Here is a 24,386-nt window from a genome sequence, read left to right as displayed (position 1 = left end):
GCAGACAGATATTTGTTAGTCTCATATATTTGTTCTTTGTTTTACCTTTTATCTCTTTCGAAAGCTCGACTTTCTATTCTTCTTCGCCATCTTAGTAGGCAAAAGTATAAAAAGATATGACACCTTTGTTCGAGCGCATTTAGGCAGCTCGCCGGACGATTAAAATTCTATATACTTATCACATGAGTAAGCTCAGGAACACGCTCCCAACCAATTTGGAAAGCTCTCGTTACAATCAACATGATATTTCGGACAAAAAGTGCTTTGGTTTCACTGGAATTTCATGAATTTATTATGCAAATTAATTGTTTATATTCAAGTTTGAACCTTAATTTCTGACTATTTTATGAAATAGTATTGCATCGCCGTTTCCATAAAAGTTAATTTCATTGAAAACACAATGGTTAAATTATTTACTGGTTTGGTATTAAATAGAGCCTTAATAAACAAAATTTAATATCATCGATAGTATGGTATTAAAACATATAATCTGAATAAAGTATAATATAAAAAATATCCATTAATATTCATTAAATATACCGGGTGGCAACAGGAGATGGGTGCATTTTGTGATTTCGAAGCTAACAAATTCTTCGCTATTACTACTTATACGTTTTACCGTTCATTTCCATAATCGCTAGGAAACTACCTAACTTCGGAACACTCTGTGTAGGGATCTCTCAGAAACGTTGGTCCAAAACAGCGTTGGGCGCTACAACGTGCAAAAGCTGAGCGATTGATTTATTACAAACGCGAGTTATTTTCATTTTACGAGATGTGTAAGAATTTGCTCTAGTTTGTAAATTTTTACACGCGAACGATTGCTTTTAAAGTATCATGCGAATGTGAATACGAATTCACATATAATGTCTGCGTAAATTAGCCGACCTCGTAATAATATCCACACAAGACAGGGTGGGAAGTGCACGCTTTAACGTAAAAGAGGCGAGATGTCGGAATTCAAGAGCAAAATCTCCATTGAAACCATTTTGAACGTCTCCGAATGGGATTTCGAAATATTGTTCATCGCTGACAAAGCTGAATAAAAACCTAATTCCTTGTCAAGTCAAATTTTAATCGTGAAGCATACATGCCCTGTTTAGCCATTTTTAGCAACCAACTTAACTCCTCTTTTTATCTAGAACCAGTCCAAGATAAACCCTAGTGTTGTTGTCTCATGCATAATGGAACGCAGTTTTGCGTTTTTCCGCTTATCCAACTAGACTCTTTGCCTAATGTCTTTCCAACTGTTACTTTATCTATCTTATCCCAGGACAAATTTTGCTTTTATGTTAACGGGAACCGTATTCGGGTACACTCGCAAATATGATATTAAGCCAGAAACTCTAATCTTCCTCTATTCATAAAGCTCTCACGGGCCATCTTAAATCCCTACATTGGACAAATTATGGTGGAAAAACTTCTAACAGCTCCCCCATGTGCTATCTAAACTGCCTTGCACTCATTCTTCGTGTGCAGGTGTAACAAATTACTTGTCATCGCTTTTTTTCCTGAAATGGTCACGACATTTCATGGGGTTTTCTCCTCGTAAATAAAACATAATACTGGAAGTATATAGCTTATTTCATACAGGGTGTGTGGGCTTTTTGTGGCAGGATTTGAACCGCGTATTCTATGCATAAAAATAACATTAGTTCGTTACATAAACCGTATTCGAGAAATGTTTTGTTAAGGAAATATCGGGTGTTGAAATTTTATATTTTTTACTATTTATCTGTTATTGCTCCCAAAGTTTTTGAGATATTTAACTCGAATGTCGCGCGTGAGTTAACGGCATAATTAGACGGATGCCCCTCACATTATTCCCTGGAGGAGAGACTAAATGCAAACTATCCACAGAGATGAGTAAGTCGTAGAGAACCAATTGCTCGACCTCCTCGATGGCGCGATCTAACACCTTTAGACTTTTATGTTTTCGATTTATGAAGGAAAATGCGTACTCGACTATTTTAAACTTTTAGAACTTACGATACGAATAAGAAATTCTACTTTTAGAATGACTGCTCAGAACTTGAGAGACGCTCAGCAATATCTCTATGGCGACGTTCGAATTTATGTGTAGGACGTAAACGCGATCATTTTGGATTTCTGTAATAATGATTATTTGATATTAATTTAAATTTCTTTGTTATCGAATAAATTATTGCTACTCGATTTATTCTATGTTTGAGAGCAGCATTGTCCTCTTGTTCACTATTATTTTTTATTTCTTTTGTGTTATAAATTCACCTTACTCTTGGATCGTGAATAAATAAACCCTTGTTCCAGTTTACACCGCAGTAGTGCGTTAGAAACTAATGAAATCTACCCAATGAAAAAATAACACGCATTATTTCACAATTTTGCGAATCACTGAAAAACGATGATCGATACTAAAACGGTAAAAATATGTACATAAAAGTTCTACAATTGACCGGGCAATTTAAATTTCTAAAATTAAATACTACGCGGTGCACCACAAAAATTTTCAACGATAAAATTGGTCGTAGGCCTAAAAATATCACCCTGTACACTTTCACGGCCGTTTAGTATTAGCTAACCACGTAGACCCCAAAGTGTAACTTCTGTTCACAATCTAAGCTAAATATGTCAAAATTTCTGGGAGTTACGAAAGATAAATTGAAAAAAAAAATAAAAGTTCAACACCCTGTATTTCGTTGACGAAGCATTTGTCGAATATAGTTTATATAGCAAACTAATATTATTTTTTTGCATAGAATACGCGGCTAAAGTCCTACTACAAAAAACCCGGACACTCTGTATAAATTGGGTATTCAATAGATTGGGGTACTAAACGGAAGTTGGAAATTGAGGCCAGAGAGAACGAAACGAAACGGAAAATTAGAGACAGCATGCCAGATACAATTAAATTAGATGGATAATTACTCGTGTTTAATTGAAGAGCAGCACTGTAACCGAATCAGACATTTTTCCACGAAAAATAGTTTATATTTGGAATTTTTAGCTTGTATGCAGACAAGTTGGTACAAAATGGAAATTTGCAAGCAAATATGCTTTGCGGCCACGCAATGCAATTCAATCCGACAGATGGAATGGCCGGAAACCAGAGTTGCTTTCAAATTTCCACGTTGAACCTATTTCTGCGTAAATACAAAATGTTTCAAACTTATAATAATTTTTCCTTCCTGGATCCGGAAATTTGCACCAACAAATCACGTCTAATGAATCTGGAACCCATAAAGGCCCCATCAAGCTTTCCTGCCATTTTTAAGTGTAAACGGACCAATATGAGTACACATGGTTTTGGAATAATTTCAGTTCAGGGACCTAATTTTGAGTTCTGTAATATCCAGTTAATTTACGCTAACAGATACAAAAAGTGTTGCTTTTCCTCACGCGAATGAAGGAGTAAAAGACTACTCTCCATTTAAATGTTAAAATTAATGGAAACTACAAAAACTTGAAAGTTTTATTAGTTGATGAGTGCCAGTGATTTTTCAAGTATCTCCTTTTGGTAGTGTGGTACACGTGGCCATCAGGTTTAAATTTCAGGGTGAAAACACATCTATAGAGACCTACATTAGCTAACAGATCTTGGAAATTTCGAGAAAATACCTAATTCCCGAAGAAAATTCTTTTAAATCGATGTTTGAAGCCTTCCCCACATGGTGTTATGGAATAAGTGTGAAACTTGTTATAAAAAAATGTCCTAGCTCGTTTAGTTTTCGAGATATCAAATTTCAACAAATAAATCAAATATCTTTTGATATCTTTCAATCTGTTCTAACCAATTTTCCTCAATTTCATATCGGGGGATTGTTGGTATAAAAATTCAAATTTATCCACGATTTAGTTGTGTCTTCTAGATGGCGTCACAAGCGACCATTAAGACTTATATGGCCGGACAGACGCTACTAGTGTAGGTGGAAATACTTTGCCTTCTCTAAAACGTGCGCTTTTATTTCACTCCTTAATTTGATCTCCTTATCCCAAACCGTTTTTGAAATAGTTTAAAAATTAAAAAAAAAAAAAAAATCAATCACTGTATCATGGCAACGAAGCGATTTCGGATTTCATTTTAATCGATTTAAACATTTGTTTTCATCAGCTCTACAGCCGCTGCGAGTTTGTCAGTGTGTTCAAGAGACACCCTCTATATGTAGACTTTCCCATGGAGGACCCTAAATTTTTATTGAGTCGAATGACCTTTTTTTTGAAAATATGGGTTAAAAACTTATAAATATTTCGGCAAGTGAGGTGGGAATTTTATCCCTTTTTGAATTAAACAAGAGTTCTTCGATTTATAGATTACGTTATTCGCTTATAGAATAATAGGTCTAAATGTGAATTAATTCTAGTTTTTGATCCTACTCTGGAGTTCCTGCACCAACATATAAGGTCCCGAATGGCAGGGAAAAGGGAGAAAGCCCAGCTTTCCTGACCGAAGAAGAAAATTTATGGGAGAAACAGATGATATAAAAAATAATAATAAAAACAACTGAGGTGATTAAACCGCCTTGAATGTTTTAAAAAATGCGTCTGATGATAGCATCTCTTTTATCACACCTATATTTACTTATACCTACATGTATGTACAATAAATTACTATTTAAATACACATAACACGCCTAGATTCGTCCGCTAAAAATATACCCTGAGAACTACCTCTGGAAATCCCCCATTAAAAGAGCTGTCCCACTCGATTCACAATACAATCACGAATTAAGTATAAATAATAGTAAAAGCTTAAGGTAAGCGAACCTGTGAGTCATTCGACATCAGTAACATTTTAACTCGTATTTGTAGCTGTTTGCGGTACCCATTCAAGTTTCACACAAGAGAACCAATTAATTACGTACCAAAGAGCAGACATAAATTTTATAGACCATAACTCTAAAATTAATTGAGTTAGATAATCAAAAATATGTTATAGTTATAGTTAGAGCTGAAACTGCTTTATTGGGATCACAAAAATTTTATGCTCCCTCATTTACAGAGAAGATATTTTATTGTGTGTACGTACAGCATACAATTTCCCTATAATTGCATGAACATGATATTGAAGCAAAAGCGCATTTTAATTAGTATAATTCAATAAATAAAAAGTTAAACAAGAAAATATGCATATTCGCTCGTTAAATATAATGGGATAATTGACTAAAATGGCTCGTCCAAAACATCATAACGAGGGCCCTGCAAATAATTAATTTATATTCAATTACGCCCCCTAATTCAATTAATCTGGTGTTAGCTTCAAGGGCTTTCATAACCGTGATTAACACTAAATCGATTAAGTCATTATTGCTCTAAAGAAACATAAGTTGCCGACTTCGTTAAGCCGACTTAAGCGACACATTTTACCGTCGTATCGTCCCCGTGGACGAGCGCGTATACACGTAAAACTATGCGTGAAGGGCTAAACTAATTTTTCAAAAACTTCGGTTTATTTCGTAGGGTTCCTGACAGTTTTTGAAGGTCGCAAATAGTGAAATGGGTTTGTCATGTTGCCCTGAAGGAATTTCCACTTTTAAAATTAGATGACTTGGTAGGAAAAGCCTAACGCCGTGAATATCGGAAATTGTGATTCGATTCGATAACCGGCTTTAAACAACTAGTGTGGTTTAACAAGTTTCAGTTAGGATTAAGGTTAGGATTGTTTCAAGAACATTGTAGTTTAGGTGGGTATATGCAATAGTTATTTAACTAAGTGCGGAAAGTATGACATTCTTACACGAGGTTGATCTCGTTGCCCGAACGAAGCGATAGGAGAAAACCGTACGTTACTTAGAATCTTCCTGCATTTTTTTTTACTTCTGATTTAATTTTTAGTAATGACTAGATAATCCACTAAAAATGACTACCGACCCGTGACCTATATTACTCAAATATACCTTACTCCATTTCAAGATTATCGTGGCTCTAATAGTCAACTACGGAGCTACGAAAGTGTTCAATTTCAGGCAGCCACGCCGCACTCTCCACAACCACGTTTTAATAAAAATAAAAAAGGAAAATTTGTGATTTTTTTCGCTTTTTTACGTTTTTTTAAAGCCAGAAATCGTCATCAATCTTCGTAGACGCACTGTTAAAATTGATCAAAAATGCGTTGAGCAACAGGATGGTCACATTCAGCAGCTCTTCTAGCAAAGAGTGTCAGAGGAATAACTGTTAATTGTTTTTAATAGTTAATAATTATTTTCTTTAGTTACCTAATAGCTGTGTAATAAAATAATAAGTTTATTATAACGGAAAAAAATTCATTACCATGTTTTAGCACCTCATATTACTATTATTTACAAAAGGCAAAGCGCTAGCTGTAACAAGGGCCTTGAAGTTATACGAAAGCTATTTTCAATTTCTAAATGGACATAAAAAGCTAACGACAAGAGATAGACATACTAAGTGTTCTATAAAATATATTTAGAATGCTTCCTAGAATACGAAAATGAGAGAATATACAGGATGCTCCATATGAAAAAATGCAAGTTACGTCAATAGACATCAAGATTTGATAGTTACGGAAATGCATTTTAAAATAACGAAAAAAAGTTGTGAAGAAGTTTCAGAGAACAACCTTAGTCGCATATCGATATATTTAAAGGCAAAAAAGTCATTACAAAATGAAATTTCATCGAGATGAAATAATCACATCGTACAGTGCTCATGACATTCCGGGATTACCGTCACTCCAGGCTTCCGAACAAAACTGCGTGTAAAACGTTACCTTCAAACATATGCGGTAAAGCCACTTTATCATATGCTCACAGGAAAAAGTTTTACCTCACAAACGTTAACGTCAAACGCATTACTGCCCGCAAATGTTTCGGACAGTGGCGCAAGCCACTGGCCGACCCTTCAGCGGAGCGAGGTACGTCAATGTGATATAGGTGAGAAAAAATAATATTTCTAAATGAGTTTCAGACATTATTTCGTGGGGAACTCAATTAAAAAGACGGAACCAAAACGGGTAGATTTGATCTAATACAATGGCCCGCGTTTGTATGATTAGTTTGTCAACTATTGTTGTTTCCGATCTCGTTTCTTACCCGAGTTGCGAAATGAGAGCACTAACTTTCATTCTATAAATAGCTGCGAAGTAAACCCATTTAGTCGCCGGTTTAGATTGCCAAAAACTGGCAATTTATTTGCCAAAATCAAAACGATATTTTTGTGTTAACACACGCATTCCGAAAAATTGATTTGCTATCTGAAAACAAAATACATAATAGGGCACAATGTGAAAGCTTTGTTAAGCTCGTATCAAACCAACACGGAAGCACATTAAATGAAATTGCTTTGACTCAAATAGATATCTTATTTTACATGTGTATTGTTTATTGATAGCCCCAAATAATTGCCTCTTTTAATGATTATCAATTTAATTGTGGCATTTGAAGCCAATCGGCATTGAAGAAGATCACTGTATCTTTATTTACAACGAAGAACGTCATAAATCGATTGTTTTTTCATACCTCTGATACGAAGGGGAACTAAAAAAAATACTAGTGCAATTATCTAAAGGAAGAGTCGGACAATGTTGATAGGTTTAATGGGTAAATTTAAGGAAAACGGTACCGGCCAGTGGCACAACCAAACGGTTTCGTACGTCATTGGCAACCATAACTCACTGGAGATGGTTAAATTCCTAGTACGCTCGCGAGACTCTAAAATAATATAGAATGATCATCACAACACACTGGGAGTAATTGAGACACTACCAATCTGTACTAGAAAAGGAAAAAAATCAACAAAAAACTTTGCTAATTATTGTCAAAAAGAGCTGGGTCCATCTTCGTGGACGAGCTGATTTTTGACTAATCGGCAGCACGACACTGTCTCAACTAATACTAGTTCGACGTCAGATCAATGTCGCTGCAACTAAGCCAACGGACGTTGGTGTGACCATGTAGGCCTAAACGAATAATCCAATTTCGAGATTCTAGTTGAGCCTAACTAGGAGCTAATAATTTTACTTTTAACTTCAATGAAGTTGATTACTTGAGTTTAAGGCAACGCCACCGTGTGCTTTCCTCTAGTACGTTGTTTCTCCTGTTAATGAGGTTAACACCGATCATGTAAACTTGAACGCAGTCGCAGAACAACGCCAAAAATACGCACGTAGTCAGCAATTACTATAATAAGAAAAATCAGTGAAGTTACTGGAAGGAAAATTATTTACTCTAAAATTTTGATTTTGTAGTATTTCTTAAAAGCAATTCATTTACATTATGTTCTCTTACACATATTTACAAAATTTATGCAAAACAGTTTTAAAAATTTGTCTCTTATTTATCAAGCTGTCGCACATAATTCTAGGGAAACGTGAAATCGTTTGTTACGTATTCAGAATTTATTTATTTTGTGAATTTGCAGCTGCAGAATTTCTGATTTCGATGCCGGTTTTCCTTTCCCTCCTTAAAAAAATAATATTAATTTTAGGAATTTTCATAGTGACCCAAATGGAACTTCAAAAATTTTTCGTCTTGCTTTACTGGGGACCGAAACGTATTTCTCAGTGTTTAAGGCATGATAATTTCAATAATTAATGAGTAAAAAGTTCATACTCTCGGAGTTTAAAATAGCAACCAAGATCCCACTTAATTAACTTGTGATAAAAAAAAAATAAATAAATTTTTTAATAACATATAAAGCACTTACATTATCAGCCCTATTGGTCAATGTGTCATACAGGTCCGCTTCGCGATCTGCGTGATTTTTCATACAAAGGGCTCGCCCTTTGTTTTTCCTATTATTTGCACAAGCCAGTATATCCTCCATTATAACTCTTATTCGACCTCAAAATACGGACGAACTTGAAAATGAACTAATCAGTTGAGGTCTGAACGAGACACCGAAAGTCCGGTCTTTTCACCACAAGCACAATACCGATAAGATTGATTTAAACCGCTATGCAAAGCTTTTATACAGTATGTATAAACAAAATTAGTCATAGACAGCATTTGAGCAACGAGGAGGAAACCGGGGATTATCTGAAGATATATACATATATGTGTTTGGTCTTCGTTGTCGTATTTTAGTGATAAGCCCTGTAAAAATCCTCGGAGATTAGGACAATCACGATCACGAGACAACTCAAAAACAGATTGTTTACATTGTAAGACCATGTTTGTATGAGGATCATTATGCAATTCTTTATTCTCACGTAGGGGGAGTAAATCTTTTAAGGGTCAGCTTTCAAGGGAATAAATTTGCTACTTACGTCACGAGAACAGTGCGCGACTTCCCACACTGTAGGTTTTTAACAGACGAGGCGATGGCACGAGCCGAGTCTAGACAGTATTGAGGAGTACTCAAGTTAATGAAATCGTAAAACGTGGGGCTTGACCTCAAAAATACCACTGTGATCAGAAATAAGGTGAATTTTCATTTAAACTTTGCGTGTACTGTAAAATCATGTAATAACTTCTTTTGTAAATTGGTTGCGCTGGCTGTGCCGTCTATGTAAAATTTCACATCAATATATTCAATTCTTGCAGAGCTAGACGTGGTTTTGTAAACAGACTAAAGTGAGTTTTCCAATTTTTTGCTAAGCTCGATTTTTTCGTTAAACAAAGAATTTACATTGAATTTTATTCGCCGAATGAATGTTCTGTCGCGGAAACGTTGAGCATGTTATAGAAGGCTTTTGGTCGCGAAAAATTCTTTTACAAGTGGTACCAAGCTTTTAAAGAAGGTCGAGAAGGGCTTCAAGACAAATAACGCCCCAGACGACCGTCAGCACTTACTGAAGAAAAGGTAATCAAAGATTTGTTACTCCAAAGCCGTCAATTGGCAATCGGGGAGCTGATGCTACGGGCATTCAATCGGGATCGATCCTAATAATTTTAAAAGATATTTTGTGTTTCAAAAACGTCAAATCTCATTTGGTTCCAAAAATATTCTATTTTTTGGAGAAAAAGCGTCGCGTCGAAATCTGTCAAATAATGCCTCCTGACCACCAGGACGTCACTACAGAAGATAGGACTTGGATCTATACGTGCGACCCAGGAACATTCGACCAATGGAGCGAACATCGTGCAAAAGATGGGCCAAGACCGAAAAAATCGCTCCAAAGACGCTTAAATATGAAGGTCGCGTTGACAGTCCTATTCGATTGTCCATATTTGAGCGTTATGCGTCGTTTGCATGAAACCATTCACCTCAAGAGACTGGAATTATGGATACAAAATTCTTGGTTTTTACACCACAATAATGCACCCTCCAACACCGCACTAGTTTTTCGAGAACATTTTGCCAAACACTCGACCTATCTGATTTCACAACCACCGTATTTGCCTGATTTAGCACCGTTGGACTTTGAATTTTTCACTAAAGTCAAAAAGCCGTTCCACCGTTTCGCCTCGATTAATGACATGGAAGCCGAATTGAAGAAAGGATTGAAGATCATCCCGGACAAAGATTTCTCTGACTGTTTCGAGAATTGGAAAAAACCTTGGCATAAGTGCATTATGTCGGACGGGGAATACTTTGAAGGCGATCGAATTTATTTGAAAAGAAAAATGAAAATTCTTCAATCCATAAATAATTTCTCCTAATTTTTTGATCACAGTAGTATATCACCCTGTGGAAAAAGGAATACGAATACAGAGGCATTCCTCCTTCAGAAGGGAAAAAAAGCGTTCAAGGTAATAGTAATAAAGTAGAGAAATTCACAAAAAAATTGCGACTCATGAAAACCAATTTTGATTCAGAAAAGAAAAGGGCATTCATGGAATCAAAAAGGTTGTAAGTGCTCCAGACATAATATATCACTAGAGGCTTTTAAAACTACAGAACTCTGTGTTACTGCAATAGTTTACATAAAAATGCCTTCAATGAGCCAGCTGGGTTAAGACCGCAGCTGCACTAGAAAGATACTTGCATCATACCATTATACCCTGAAAAAGAGTAAAATATTCACCAGCAGGAGTTCCACAAGGTTCCATCTTCAGTCTAATTTTGTGGATCGTTTTCTGCAAAGAAGTAGCCAGTAGAGATGCAAATGGAGGCTGGACATCAAATTGCACTTTGAGCGCTTTGAGAATTCGACTTTTTTAAAACCATCATCAATTAATCCACACATTTTTGAGGTATCAAAAGCCAAATTTTGAAAATTGCCGATAAGGAATTAAAAAAAAAAATCACATAGGTCATCTCCCGAATTTTGAGAATTGTGGATTTTTTTTCTCTTAAGCCATCAACATGATTCTAAATTTAGACCATGGATCCTGAATGATTTTATCCCATTAGGTATGATTACTAAAGGTATTTGTTTGAACAGCCTATTATAGCATTTGTACACACCGCACCTCACACTTGAAACAATCATTCGTTTAAATCATCTTTCGCAGAACTTTGTCTACTTTACTCATGCGATATAATTACAAGTCACGTGTCGACGTATGGACTGTCGTGAGTGAAGTCAGATGGATTCCCGAGGGAATCATTTACAATTTATTTGGGAATTTCGCCATTAATAAGTGGGTTTCATTTTCTAGGCTTACCACAAACGGCAGAGAAAATACCGGATCGAAATGAGGTTGAGAGAAACCGCAAATTACAATGGCAGGACGTCAGGGGTGTGGCTGTAGCAGTTCATTTTAACAGGGGAATTGATAGGGTAAACGTAAATGAATGGGCAAAATATCTAAAACTCATTTTGAGAATTGAAACAAACTATCCTGGTCATCCATTTACTCGGATAAATCTCTCTACATCCGGCAACGTGGCAGCGTTATTTTGTTCAAGATGTCGTAGACGTTTATCGTTTTAATGTCATGTCAAATATGTTCCTGTCAATCCAGGTGCAATGATGCCAGATTTGGGAACGTGTCTGCCATCGACGTTTTTTCACACGCATTCTATGTTGCAACGTTTCCAGGGTGGTGATTTTATTGAAAACAGCGCAGAGATCTCGTTGAGGGTAATAGATACAGACTTGGTTAAATAGGGAAAGGGCTGCGCGTTCAAGGGGAGAGTTTCAGGGGGCAATTAGATCTATAAAATTATTTTTGACTGTTCGGTTATTTAGAAGTTTTCCACTTAAAAAGCTCCGTGTTCTGTTACCGTTCACGAGATCTCCATGCTGGATACCCTTATCTTGGATACACCGTATTATGCAAAATATCTCGTGTAAGAAAATTTGCATAATTTCTGACCAAAATGTTGGTCTAGGCAGTTATGAAGTATTGATTGAATTTTCAATACATAAACCTTTATCGAATTTCTGAAATTTTATCAAGCTTGGTAACATTAATAATAACAAAATTTATGCGATATCTAGAACCGGAGGGTCGAATTAAGTAAGAAAACAAAATCACGAGTGCGCATATCATCACATGACTTCTTGTATAACAAGAAATATTAGTTGTAAGATAACAGGTCATATGATTCTATGCGTGATAGCCCCGCCTCACGAGGTTAGTGCTTACTCCCGTGGAATTCTAATCGGAAAGCTTCGAAAAATAAATATTCGCATTGAGAAACTGAGGAGAGATTTGATGTTTTGACTTAAAACCACATTTTTGTCGTCTGCCAATGAGTCTCAAGACCCCGCCTAACATTCCCTTACTGTGCACTTTCCATCCACTTTCTCCAGCTTAAAAGGCGTTCGACAAGACAGTTGAAAACTTTCCATCTGGATAGGTAGGTTCGCTGTTTGGTTGCAGCTAAAACTGTTACTTCAGGAACTTAAAACCTAAGGTGTCTACGAACTACTCGTAATCAATTAAAGTTTATAGTGAGGAAGCCCAAAACTTAATAATAATTAGAAACGTGCCTCCTGGTCGTGTTTACAGATTACTTGGAGATAAATCTTACAATGTTTATTAAAGTACCTCAGAAAAATAGGATGTGTCGCATATCAGGGAATCCCGTACGCTCAGGTTCAGATGTCTGATGATTTAACGAAGAATTAATAAGCTTTAACCGCCATCTTTTTTGAAAGCCGGGATTTTTTTCCTTTCATCACTCAATCGTCTTAAAATCACGTAAATACGGGGTTTTTACTAATAACAAGTTCAATCTAATATCGAAGCGGTTATTGCGAGCGATAATGAAATATTTTAAATACAATTACTACACCCGCACAACAAAAATGATTAACTGCAAAATTGACTTAAAAGTCCAAGAACTTCATTACCATCATAATAAGATAAAATGATCTTAAGATTTTGTTTGATTATTCTGCAATCTCTGTTGATTGTTCTCGTTTTCTATTAATGCATCCCTCCTCAAAGGCCGCTTTGTTCCGATTTCTTTATTTCGAAGTTTTCGATATGACGTCAGGCTAAGTTATTACCTGGCTTCTGTATAAATTGCCTTAGCTGACGAAAAAAATCCATCTTTTCCACTCTTTAAATACGACACGTATCGAATTCCGAATTTTCGACAATCTCCTGTCCTAAATATAAATTAGATCTTAGCTAGTTCAAGCATCGTCCTTAAATAGGCGTTTATAGGGGAACGAGGAATAGAATTTTATATGAAGTAAGCCTACGTAGGAGACATACATAACTTCGTTTGACGATTGAGGATTTTTCTTTGAGTTTCCACAAGTTTCCGTAGCTCCACAGTATGCTCTCATACGATTCGGCTCTAAATTGAACACCCCATTTTACTTTTTTCGTTGTTTTAATTAATTTATCTGTTGATTTTTTCCCAACCAAAGACCGTTCGTGAGAGCAAAATCGAAAACAAACCAATTCTGCATCAACGAACAAGTTTTCTCATTGCTTACACACTGTTTGACTGAATTCGTATTGCATTTTTTACCAAATTTACACTTATTTTCCCTCAAAAACCAATCGATAGATTTTGAATCTCGATACACAATTGAACGTAGTTTTCAGAGATCTTTAATTTGAGGCGCCACTCGGCCCACGTTTCAAATTTAACATAATAATATTGATAATGAAAAATAATAATAAATTTAATAAAAAATACTATGTATTTTTTGTCCTATTTAATGCTGCTATTGATTTTTTTAAAATAATCATTTGTTGAAAAGGTGACGGGAGACGATTCAGAGCTTTCCGGTATTTAGCTGATAGTTAAGAGTATGAAAGCCTGCAAGGTGATAACACAAACGCGTCTTGGAAAACTGTGAACAACGAAAGAGGGAGACAGTCAAGGGTCAGGACACACCTAACATAATTTAGAGTAATTGGACAATAACATCCGTAGCAATCTCTAAAATTCTGAAAGATCTCTCCCCAGTTGCTAACATGCATAGATCACTGCTTCCCCTGCCCTGATATTGGGAATTATTCGAGGTGCACATCTGCAGGATTTCACAAAGACATTTTCAATTGCAGTTTTTGTGCCAATCAGTATGACGCATTTGAAGTCGTGGAGCTGTGCAAATGCAATTCAAATTATCTTTGGCCTGTTAGATCTGCAGATTTTACTTCGCCGGATTTCTTTTTGCGGGGATATCTCAAATATCAAGTTCGTGAAGAAATATGAGCGACACTTGAGGATATCATTCCGCCAATTATAAACGCTCGTGCCAGTGTCCCAGAAGACACAGTTGACACGTGTGAAGAGAGCTTAAAAAATAGATAAATTGGTGCATCGAAGTTCGGGGACGCCATTTTGTGCTTTTATTTTAAATGAAAGATATGCGAAAACTCGCATTTTCATTCATTCTAATATCATCAAATATTTTAGTAAAGCATCAACGATAAAGAAATTGAATTTCGTCAATTACAGTGTTTTCTAGCATGAATGGAACAGAATGTTTCGGACACATTCTTGTTTCTAGCTGTATTATCCGAATCTGTGGAACAATGAGCGTTACTATTTGAAATTAAAAAGTTCACCCCCACCCCGCCCTCGCGGGGGGTGTAGAGGAATCAGCTTTAGCGCCAATACATTTCCCCTCAGAGTGCTCAAAATATTTACACTAAACGTTTGTGTAAGATGTCTGGTATTCGAGATATTTCGATGTTCCAGGTTAAATGTACACACTGTATATGTTCGGTGGTTCTATTGTCTACAGCTAAGAATACACGTTGGGGATTTGCATCGATGATACATTTGACTGAAGCCCCATATTGATTCTGTGTGCAAAAAACTGTCTAGTATTATTCGCTTTGAAACGGTTATAGCGTTGTTGGTATTGAAAAGTGCTCGCTTCGGATTAATCCAGTTGAAGTCGCACTGCGGGATTGCTTCGGGCACGTTTTGAGAATGGCCATACTGATTCAAAAATTCAAAAAAATCATTCGAATAAAAATCATCTCAGACGAATGATCGTTTTCGAATCCGCCCGATCGACGAAGGGTCAAGAGTGCAATCAATTCTCGCCACGTTTTTATTTAATTTTGATTAACATGGGCAATGAAAGTTGAATGTTTCAATGAAAATTTAGTTGCATATTGTGGTATCTTTAAACGAATTTCACGGTTCTTTTCAGAAAAAAATCAGAGTTTGTATGGAAACCGATTACCAGCTTCGCCGGAGTAGGTCAACAGCTCTTGAAATTGCCTCGTCACCCTTTCGTTATGAGACCGTTTATTCACAAAGCAGCAGACGTATGAAAGGTGGATTTTTATAATGGCTGATTTTGTGTTATTTTCCGCGATATGCAAAATAATTTTCGTTAGAAAATACTGGGTCGTGATTGTTTCGAAACCCACCAGAAAAGAGAGCTATTGAAGTGTGCTCTTCACATAGAGAATGATCCCATTATTCGTGCTTACGAATGTATGAAATTCTTGACAAAATGGAAAGCGATAAGGCCGCTAAGAGACAGTAGATTCCATACATTTTGAGGCACAAATAATGGCATCACTTTATCTCTGAATTTCTCTCCCTCAAAGAACTTTCAGGTGTGTGATAGAGCAACACAGTTGAATATCTGCCAGGCCCAAGAAAGTTCCAACAAAAACATACGGGTTAGGATTAAGTTTGTTTTTCCTTTAGAAAAGACACCCTTTGGCGCTGTAAAGTGAACGTCTAATAAATAAATCTCGGCTCCGTTTTTACGACCCCAAAAGAGAATACTTTAAACTTGTATATGGGGTCCCTAACTAGCCCATTTCCATGGGAAAAATATTCCAAGGTGCTATTTACATATGCGATTGTGAAAAGTGCCCTTCAATAAAAAATATTTCGTATTTTCGAGGGAGTTTACGAGAGTGGCGTGCGACGCGCCTGATGTTTCCTCATGCCTTAACAATATTATTGTTTGGACGGGAGTTTTTAGAAATGATTGATTCACCTTACCGCCGTTTGTGTTTCCAAGTTCCAAACCGAATTAAGGTCACTAAACATTTCTGAAAACTACAAAGCAAGGGATTATCAAAGATTTCCCCTTGGCTGACCGCTTTGGAAAGTACTTGCTTTTGCTTACAATTTTCCTTAATAAATGGAAGTTCGCACAGCCCTATATCATTTTGCTACCGAAACAGTCAAGCGAAACGTGGGGCATGACGTTCGTTTTGCTGATAAATATGTTCCTCCTTTATTTTCGTACTCCATTGATTGGCGCCCTTCTTATAGTCCTCATATTTTCCGTTGTTAACTCAGCGGGCCACAAGATAAATTTGTATTTCTTTGTCGGGAAATCTGAAGAAATCCACTCGGGAAATGACCTTCTAATGACACTTTTACGTCATTGAAAGATCGCCTGGGTTTAAAGATATGTACCAATTTACGGAAATTGAAAGACTGTAGACTGAAGGAAAACTCTAGCTCGGGCTCGGTTTTATGGTTTTAATTTGGGCAATCGAACAGTGTGGGGGTGAAATAATGGTGTTAACCGTGTTGGCAAGCCCACTGCAGAATTCGGCTTGTGAAATTTACAAACGGATCAATATCGCTTGTTATATCAATTACGTTTTTTCCTAATTAATGACTGCGAGGTCCCCAGAAGAAAAAGAATTTATGCCACTTTCGTCCTCATTTTCCGTTTTCACTGAGTACTGAAACGCGACAGAGTAAGGAACGTAAATTACAATTGTCAAATATTATTGTTTTATTATTATACGGGGTGTTCCTCTCAGTAGGAACCACGCAAAAGATCTTTTGATCAAGGAAGAAAGTTGAAAATAATCGAAAAAAAAACGTCTATTTAAGTGTCTAGGGGGAGGTTTAATTTGACACTGGAGAGAATTGTGTCAGTCACCGCCTCACCCCCACCTACCCACGCTTTGATGTTTTAAATTGCACCCCCATCGAGTAACACATTATTGCAAGCTGAATTCAATTTAGTATGTAACTGTACCCAGAAAATTGAAATTGGTTAATGAAGTCCAAAGTCAGAAAAAAAATGTATACTATTGCAAATAGATTATTGAGATCAAGTAATTCATTTTACTGATAAGCGCTCAAAATGTGACCGTTATTGGTGAGGCAATAATAACGTCTCTTTTCAAATCCTTCGCAAATGTTAGCCAAAATTTGCCCAGTAACAATACTACATTCCTGGAAAATTCTATCTTTAAATTCTCCAATACTTTCAAGTGGGATTCTACATACATTACTTTTTAAATCGCTCCATAGAAAAAAGTCTAGTGGACTTAGGTCTGGAGATCATGCTGGCCATTCTCGAAACAGAGCTTGTTATTGCCGCGTCAATAACGGTTCACATTTTAAGCACATAATAAAATGAATATTTAATCTCGATAAGCCATGTGTACTAGTACACTATTTTTTTTCTAACTCCCCGACTCCATGAACCGATTTCAATATTCTGGGTACAGTTACATAGCAAACTGAATTTTACTTGCAATAACGTCCCACTGGATGAGGGTGCAGTTTGAAATATGTACCAAAGTGAGAGTAGCTGAAGGTAGGCAGCGACTAATACCATCTCTCTAGTGTCAAATTATCCCCCTTCCTAAGCATCTAAACAGACTTTTTTAATTATTTTTTATTTTCCTGCCAATTATGAAACATTCTGGACAATTTGTTTTGAAACGAGCACCCTGTATATCTCATTCGAAAGTTCATGGTGGTGGAAGAACAGTGTGCATAACTCACAAGGAAGTTTCTGAACTTGACCATTTACTGACTATTATCGCAGTTTTAGTAAATCATAATCGAAAATCGGGTTACCTTCCCATTGTACTTTGCCACTCCAATAACTCTACACAGGACCGTATTTAGTAGTAATTGCAGTACAAATTCGTGCGCAAAATACGCAGGATAAACTACATATTATGCCTAATGTTAATTAAAACAGTTTAACCGAGAAATGACGATATCTAGGCTGTAACAACTGGAACATTTGCCCCAATAAATCATTGTTTATTAATCGATAATTATTAATTAAAAGCACGTTATAACCCTAGATACACTGCTCTAGCAGTGGCTGATTTCATAAAAGAAACCGTTAGGGCTGTCCAAAATTCGAAAAAGTAGCTCAGTTTGAATTACGACAAAATAAGAGCAAATTGCAAATGAAGCACTTCATAACTAATAAAATCTAGAATAAATAGATTAACCGGAGTATAGCGCAGCCCAGAATATATTAACCGAAGCTCTAATAAAGTCCCAAAATATAATGGAATTTACGTGTATTATGAGCTCAACCTTAACAGAAACCCCAGAATAAATCATTTTGAAGGTGACCCTACAATATAGTCACACTTTGAGCATGAGAGGAAACGAAGTTAGCCAAAATATCGTCACTGCCAGTCTTGTTGTGCCTACCGCAAGGGCCGGAAGAGCGGGAAATAATACCTATACAAGGTATATAAAACCACAATATTCCCTGCCACATAAATAGCATGGAGGTCGATACTCTAAAAATGTTTAAAAAAATTTTTAAAATGAAAGTAAAATTTCCTGAAAAATTTAGATTTTGTGTGTGGAATCAAAATTGATTTTGATTTGATGAGGTCGACGACAATTTTTTATTTTTTTTTGTATAATCACAAAATGTTTGTCTTACGGCAAATCTCCAAATGGACTGGCCCTGAAAATTTGGGTCCAGATTACATCTCTCATTGACACCTTTCTACAATTGTTTAGGCTTCGCAGTGCTCCTTAATGATAAGAAATTCGATGGAGGACAATTAACGTTGCTTCAGAAGAAAATTCCATTCAAAAGCTTTTAAATAATAAGAAAGCGAGATAATTGATGCGTCCCGATTTTTTAATTTGATCACGCACGTTAGCTGAAAGACTGAATTTATTCCATTTGCTTGTGCCTCACTATGCAAGGTGCACCATATCGCCATTGAGATATTTCAGGGGGCGACAGTACCCTGAAAAATATTATGATTTAAATATACCGATAGCCCCACAGGCAAAAACGTAGCATTTTCGATGATGTTTTCACGAGAACGTTTAGACACAGTGATTTTTCGACTTAAGGACAAAGTAAAGCAGAAGAAGGGAGCGGTCATTTAAGAGAAAAACTTCATATATATATAAATGCACGTACGATTTCAATTCTTTAAGGCTCCAGAGGACTTTAAAGTTTTCTGCATATTACGCAATTGTTACTAAAAAAATACACAAATGAGGCAATTAAACGCACAAATATTATAACAGTCTCTCAAACATCCTCCTTCTGCATCGATGCATACTCCAAAACGACGAAATAATGATTTTTTTATTCGAATCTACGTATCTGGACGATTTCTTATATCAGTGCCAGCCATCTGTATTCTATTTAACAACTGCTCTTCTGTATTAATTGTCTCCTGACACGGAATTTGTTTCATATGACCCCATAAATAGAAATTCAAAGGGTTTAAATCGGGAGATCGCGACGGCCACAAAACCGGACCGGCATTACCAATCCACTTATTGAAGTCTCCCAAATCCTTGAATCATTGAAATCGGACATATGTACATATGAAGTTTTTTCCTTGAAATGGCCTCACCTTTCATCAGCCTCGCTTTGCAACTGAGCTACAAAAACGTTTTGTATTTCCAGTATCTTGAAAACTGAAAGTCGCACCAGACCCCTGCTTGTGCTTGCTTGTAAAACTCGTGCAGAGATTAACTTTTTGAGGGGCGCACACGTATTCCCAGCTGCAAAACCTGTCGATGGGGCAGATTTCGCTGTGATGAACGTTTTTCCCGATGAGCATCAGATGTGAACAGGCGAAACTGTTTAATTTTCCCACCAAAACGATTTTTTTTCCATGAAGCAATCATACCACCTGTCGGATATAAATACGTCCTTGTTCGGCTCGATTCAATGTTGATCACTTATGTTGCAAACCGATCCTGTTTTTTTTCCATAGGTTTCTTGCACGAGACTGCAGTTGAAAAAGGAAACGACATTAAGACCGCTAGACGTTTGGGAGAGGACCGAAGACCTCCAATTAACGGTTTGGGTTAGGAAATAATGCATTTTCTAATGTGTCATAGCTATTACAGATCAAAGAAAAATAGAAAGTGGCACTGTTTTTTTTTGACGAATTTTCGAAAATTTCACACACCACGCTAAACAGCAAAATCCAAAGGGGGCGATAGAAGGTAGGGGTAGTAAAGGTTTTGATTCGAAGAATGTCCTCTTTTTGGGGACGGGGGGCGGTCCGGGAAACTCCTGCAAAAACGGTTTATTCGACTGATTCAGCGAACATCGATCCAAATTAGATCCTGTGGTACCTAAACAATATTGTATTTTGCATTGTAACGAGTCAAAATTATTCTATGAGGTCATTAGTCACTTAACCCATAACGTTCCAGTGCGTTGGCCGCCCTTCGGCTTCGCCAAAATTCGTATGCTTCAAAAACATAAACCTGGCAGTTTATCTAATTATTTATTCCTTTATGGGGGGAAAAGGTTGAAGTTCGGAACATTAGCAGGCTTTTTATATTTTTCAATTAAGTCTTGGGAACATTAGCGAGATTAATTTTAAACGATTTTATTAGGAAATTATTAATTAATTAGAAATATTCGATAACTGGTTTTATAGTGTGCGTAAAAACTAGAAACTGGGGGCAATGCACGAGGGAATTCCGCCTCATTCATCGCTGATGCAAAAATGGACGAATTAAAAAATAAAAAAAAAAAAAAAAAAAATGCGTCAGATTAGAGGTCCACACCTGGAGTTTTTGAGCTATTACTCGACGCTAATCTATGTAAATTCTCATTCCAGATTTTTCTTGGCATTAACATATCGAGAACTCACCTCACACTTCCCAACATGGAGGGAATCGAAGGCTTCAGACTTGCTGACTATGTTCTTCAATCGTATTGGCTTCCTCGAATTGGTCACCAACGAACAATGGTTGATACCAATTTTATCCAGCAGATCACTGGACGTTAACTTATGGTTGTTGTCTATGGACATAGTATCACCCATTTAATTTCTCAATTTAGTCCGCGTGTCAAGAGTACCTCGGCGAAACCATAGTAACTTCATTGGATGGAATTAAATGGTATTCACTCTCGAAAGAGTATTAGTAATTAGGGTTGAGTGAAATTTCTTCCCAGCATCTTTTCGTATGAGTAATCTGAAATAAAAAATATATATACATATATATATTGATTTATGACGCAGAAATCGATTACTATTTGTTGAATTATCAGGGGTATTTATTAAAGCCGCAAATTGAAAAGATACTTGGATTGAAATAATAACTCAATTTACGCCTGACTTTGGCAGTGCAATTTAAAAGCTAATAGGTTCCGTGTTTTAGTCGCTGAAGGCAATTGTAATGGAGCTTCTATTGCTCTGAATAGAGCCACATGTGGCAGAGCTTTATCACCTTTGGAAAAAAAATGCCATTAATAATGCAATGAAATATCTTCAAACCTTAAAAATCTTTTGAATAACTCATTTAGAGTTTTACGGAAATGTTCAAAATTGTTCTTAAGTCGATTATAAAATTACCCAAGCAAAACCCAAAAATTAACAATCATCAGAAATTAAAACTTTACAATTAAAAAATTGAAACGAAAGGGTATTTTCATCAATTTTTGAAACTTCGCATGCATGGGGGGAAAGCTAAATACATATATTTTTCAGTACGATTTGGGTTTGGGTGAAATCGGTGAGCTTAAATAAATTGAAGGTTATTAAATGGATAGCAGGAGCCCTCTTGGATGTACCAAGTCGTTTAAGAGCTTATTTCCGCAGCATATATTCGCGGGGGTTAAAGCGATTTCCCATGTATTAAGATCGATTATATCGCGATCTAGAAACCGAAATTTCTCTCGATTGAGTCAAGTTTTCCAACAAAAATGTTGTTATTTTGACAGCTTCTCCATTAAGAATCTGCGAACGATAAAAAAGTTTTAAAATAAAAAATAATAAAAACTTAGCTAACTTCGAAATTTGATCAGCTGCAAGCTCCACTAAAGCACTTCAGCTCGGACCTAAGGCTTGAAAGATTTGGCTTCTTTAGCATCAACTGGGACGAAAAAGCAGTTTTACAGTTTCGTCATTACACATATAGTAGTTACCATTACGTATGTAACAGTTCTAGTTTTAATGAAATTTTCAGTGTAGCTATCAGTGTTTTTTCTTTTCATCCATTCCCAATGGACTGGGAGAACCGCGTAATGTGGCCAGTTCTCCATTAAAGAGATAGCGAATGAAATGAGACTTAGTTTTGAAGGGTTCTCCACTTTAAACGCATTGAACTGAAGAACACTTTAAATGGGATAAAAAGACAATTTTCAGATTTGAACGAGGTGCCATTTCCTCCAGGAAACATCAATTGAACTAAAATTTTGAGGATTTTCACATTAATCGATTTTTTACCCTTTCCCCGATTAAGAGACAGTAAATTAAAACATGTTGCAAATAGGACCAATAGGAAACTTCCTATTTTTCACAAGCATCAGCAACCTAGTTTTAAAATTTCCACCAAGTGAAATTCTCAGATTTTCCAATTTTTTTTTATTTTGTTAGTATTTGGAAATATCACAATTTATGTCGATTTGCAAACAATTCAAAACTGAGTTAATACAAACTGCATTGTACTATCTCACATCGTTGACGAGTTGAAGCCATCCAAAGCATGAAAAATGGGACACTTTACGCGCAATTATCTTCAGACCTGTGGAATATGCATATATTATATAAAAGTGTGTAATAATATACATGAGGTATATGAAATGCTACCGCTCAAGTGTCAAAAGTTCTAGCATAATTTTGCTATCTAGCGAAAAAATGCAAATTTAGCAACGACACCTGTACCTTCAAAAGACCAAAAAAGAATCAAAATTTCATTAAACCTGCGTTTGCTGTTTTCTGAGATATAGAGCGATTTTCACAAAAGATTTACTTTTACATACTTTCAACGATGTGAAACTTGACCAAACGGTCTCGCACTTGGCAATTTTTTAACTTTTCGAATAATTTTTTAATTTTTTAGACAACAACAAACTAACTTAAAAAAACAACAATGGCAAAGCCAAACAGGGTGTTTCCTGGAAAGAACTGTTTACTGACCTGGAAAATTAAAAGTAATGCCCGTTCAATAGGCTCGGGAAGTGGGGTCGGTTAAACGCCATTGATTTTGATGGATAAATCAGAATTATACCACAGGTGTAGAGTTAGAGCTTTTTGTTCCGTTCACAGTTATCAAGGCAGACCATAACAGCTCTGAGATTCGGGCAGAAAGAAAACAATGAATAATTGATATTTATTCAGCTCTATTACAGGACTCGGCGCTGGTAAGCCAGTCCTAAAAACTGCAAATTAATCTTGCTCCATTACCGGATCGCCTAATATCAGAAACGAAAATGAAGTCAAGTCTGGAAGGACGGACTCGCAGGTGAGTAGTAGTAAGTCGCAGTTGTAGTGGTAAGTAATAGTAAGTATCTAATTAGTCTAGAACAATGGACTCCAAAGTAGTTGGCAAATGAAGCAACGCTTTCATTACTTGCAAATAACCCTGGGAAGGAAACTTATTCAAGGCACTGACCAAATTAATTAAAGATAATAATGTTATACGGTTTCCATTTTACTTCCCCAGAACATTGCTCCAGGCGAGCATAAGTCAAGAAGCGGAAGAACGAATGAAATAAAATGAATTAAGCAAATGAAACAATGTGAGAATTTAAAATCATCAAATTTAATTATCATCGGGGGCCATATCATACCTTTTCAGGGCTCTGTCCTGCCGGTCTGGAAACTTACAGGATAGTCAAACGTGAGGTGAAAAAAGTGCGTGTCAATAATTAAAAAAGATCTGAACAACTAAAACAGTCCGATCAGCTCAAAAATCCGAAGACCACGAGAAGAATCAGGAAATTCAAGGTTCTCATGCCTGGGAAAAAATCCGCTAAACGATAAAAATTCAACAACGGTGCGAGCAGGACGCTAACTCGATCCATCTAACCGAAATGGAATATTTTTGTCTTTTTCTCGCACTGCCGGGAAGATAGAGAGGACATGAACACTACCTGAACCGACAAAGCGAAACAAAATAAAAAAGAAGGGCAATGTCGAGCCGTTGAAGTTGACATGACTTAAAAGGAT

The 24,386-nt window shown here is 36.4% G+C and overlaps 1 protein-coding gene across 5 annotated transcripts in view; it reads right to left on the bottom strand.

Moving 5' to 3' along the window:
• Positions 1–24,386, bottom strand: part of Nos (Nitric oxide synthase) — an 86,742-nt gene that overhangs the window by 50,717 nt on the left and 11,639 nt on the right. For 2 of the 5 annotated variants that reach the window (XM_066299794.1, XM_066299798.1), the window contains exons 1-3: positions 24,008–24,159; positions 21,293–21,408; positions 21,084–21,235 (exon numbers count right to left, since the gene is read on the bottom strand). In XM_066299794.1, the coding sequence (XP_066155891.1) occupies positions 21,084–21,235; positions 21,293–21,317 (177 nt within the window). In that variant the 5' untranslated portion in view covers positions 21,318–21,408; positions 24,008–24,159. Of the gene's footprint in view, positions 1–8,640; positions 8,874–21,083; positions 21,236–21,292; positions 21,409–23,354; positions 23,452–24,007; positions 24,160–24,386 lie in introns of those variants that run through there. The other 3 variants (XM_066299796.1, XM_066299795.1, XM_066299797.1) reach the window with 3 other exon arrangements.

The sequence above is a fragment of the Euwallacea fornicatus genome, chromosome 34, assembly GCF_040115645.1.
Source record: "Euwallacea fornicatus isolate EFF26 chromosome 34, ASM4011564v1, whole genome shotgun sequence".
NCBI classification, from domain to species: Eukaryota; Metazoa; Arthropoda; class Insecta; order Coleoptera; family Curculionidae; genus Euwallacea; species Euwallacea fornicatus.
The sequence above is the reverse complement of the archived record's forward strand: the minus strand, read 5'-3'. Positions and strand labels throughout refer to the sequence as shown.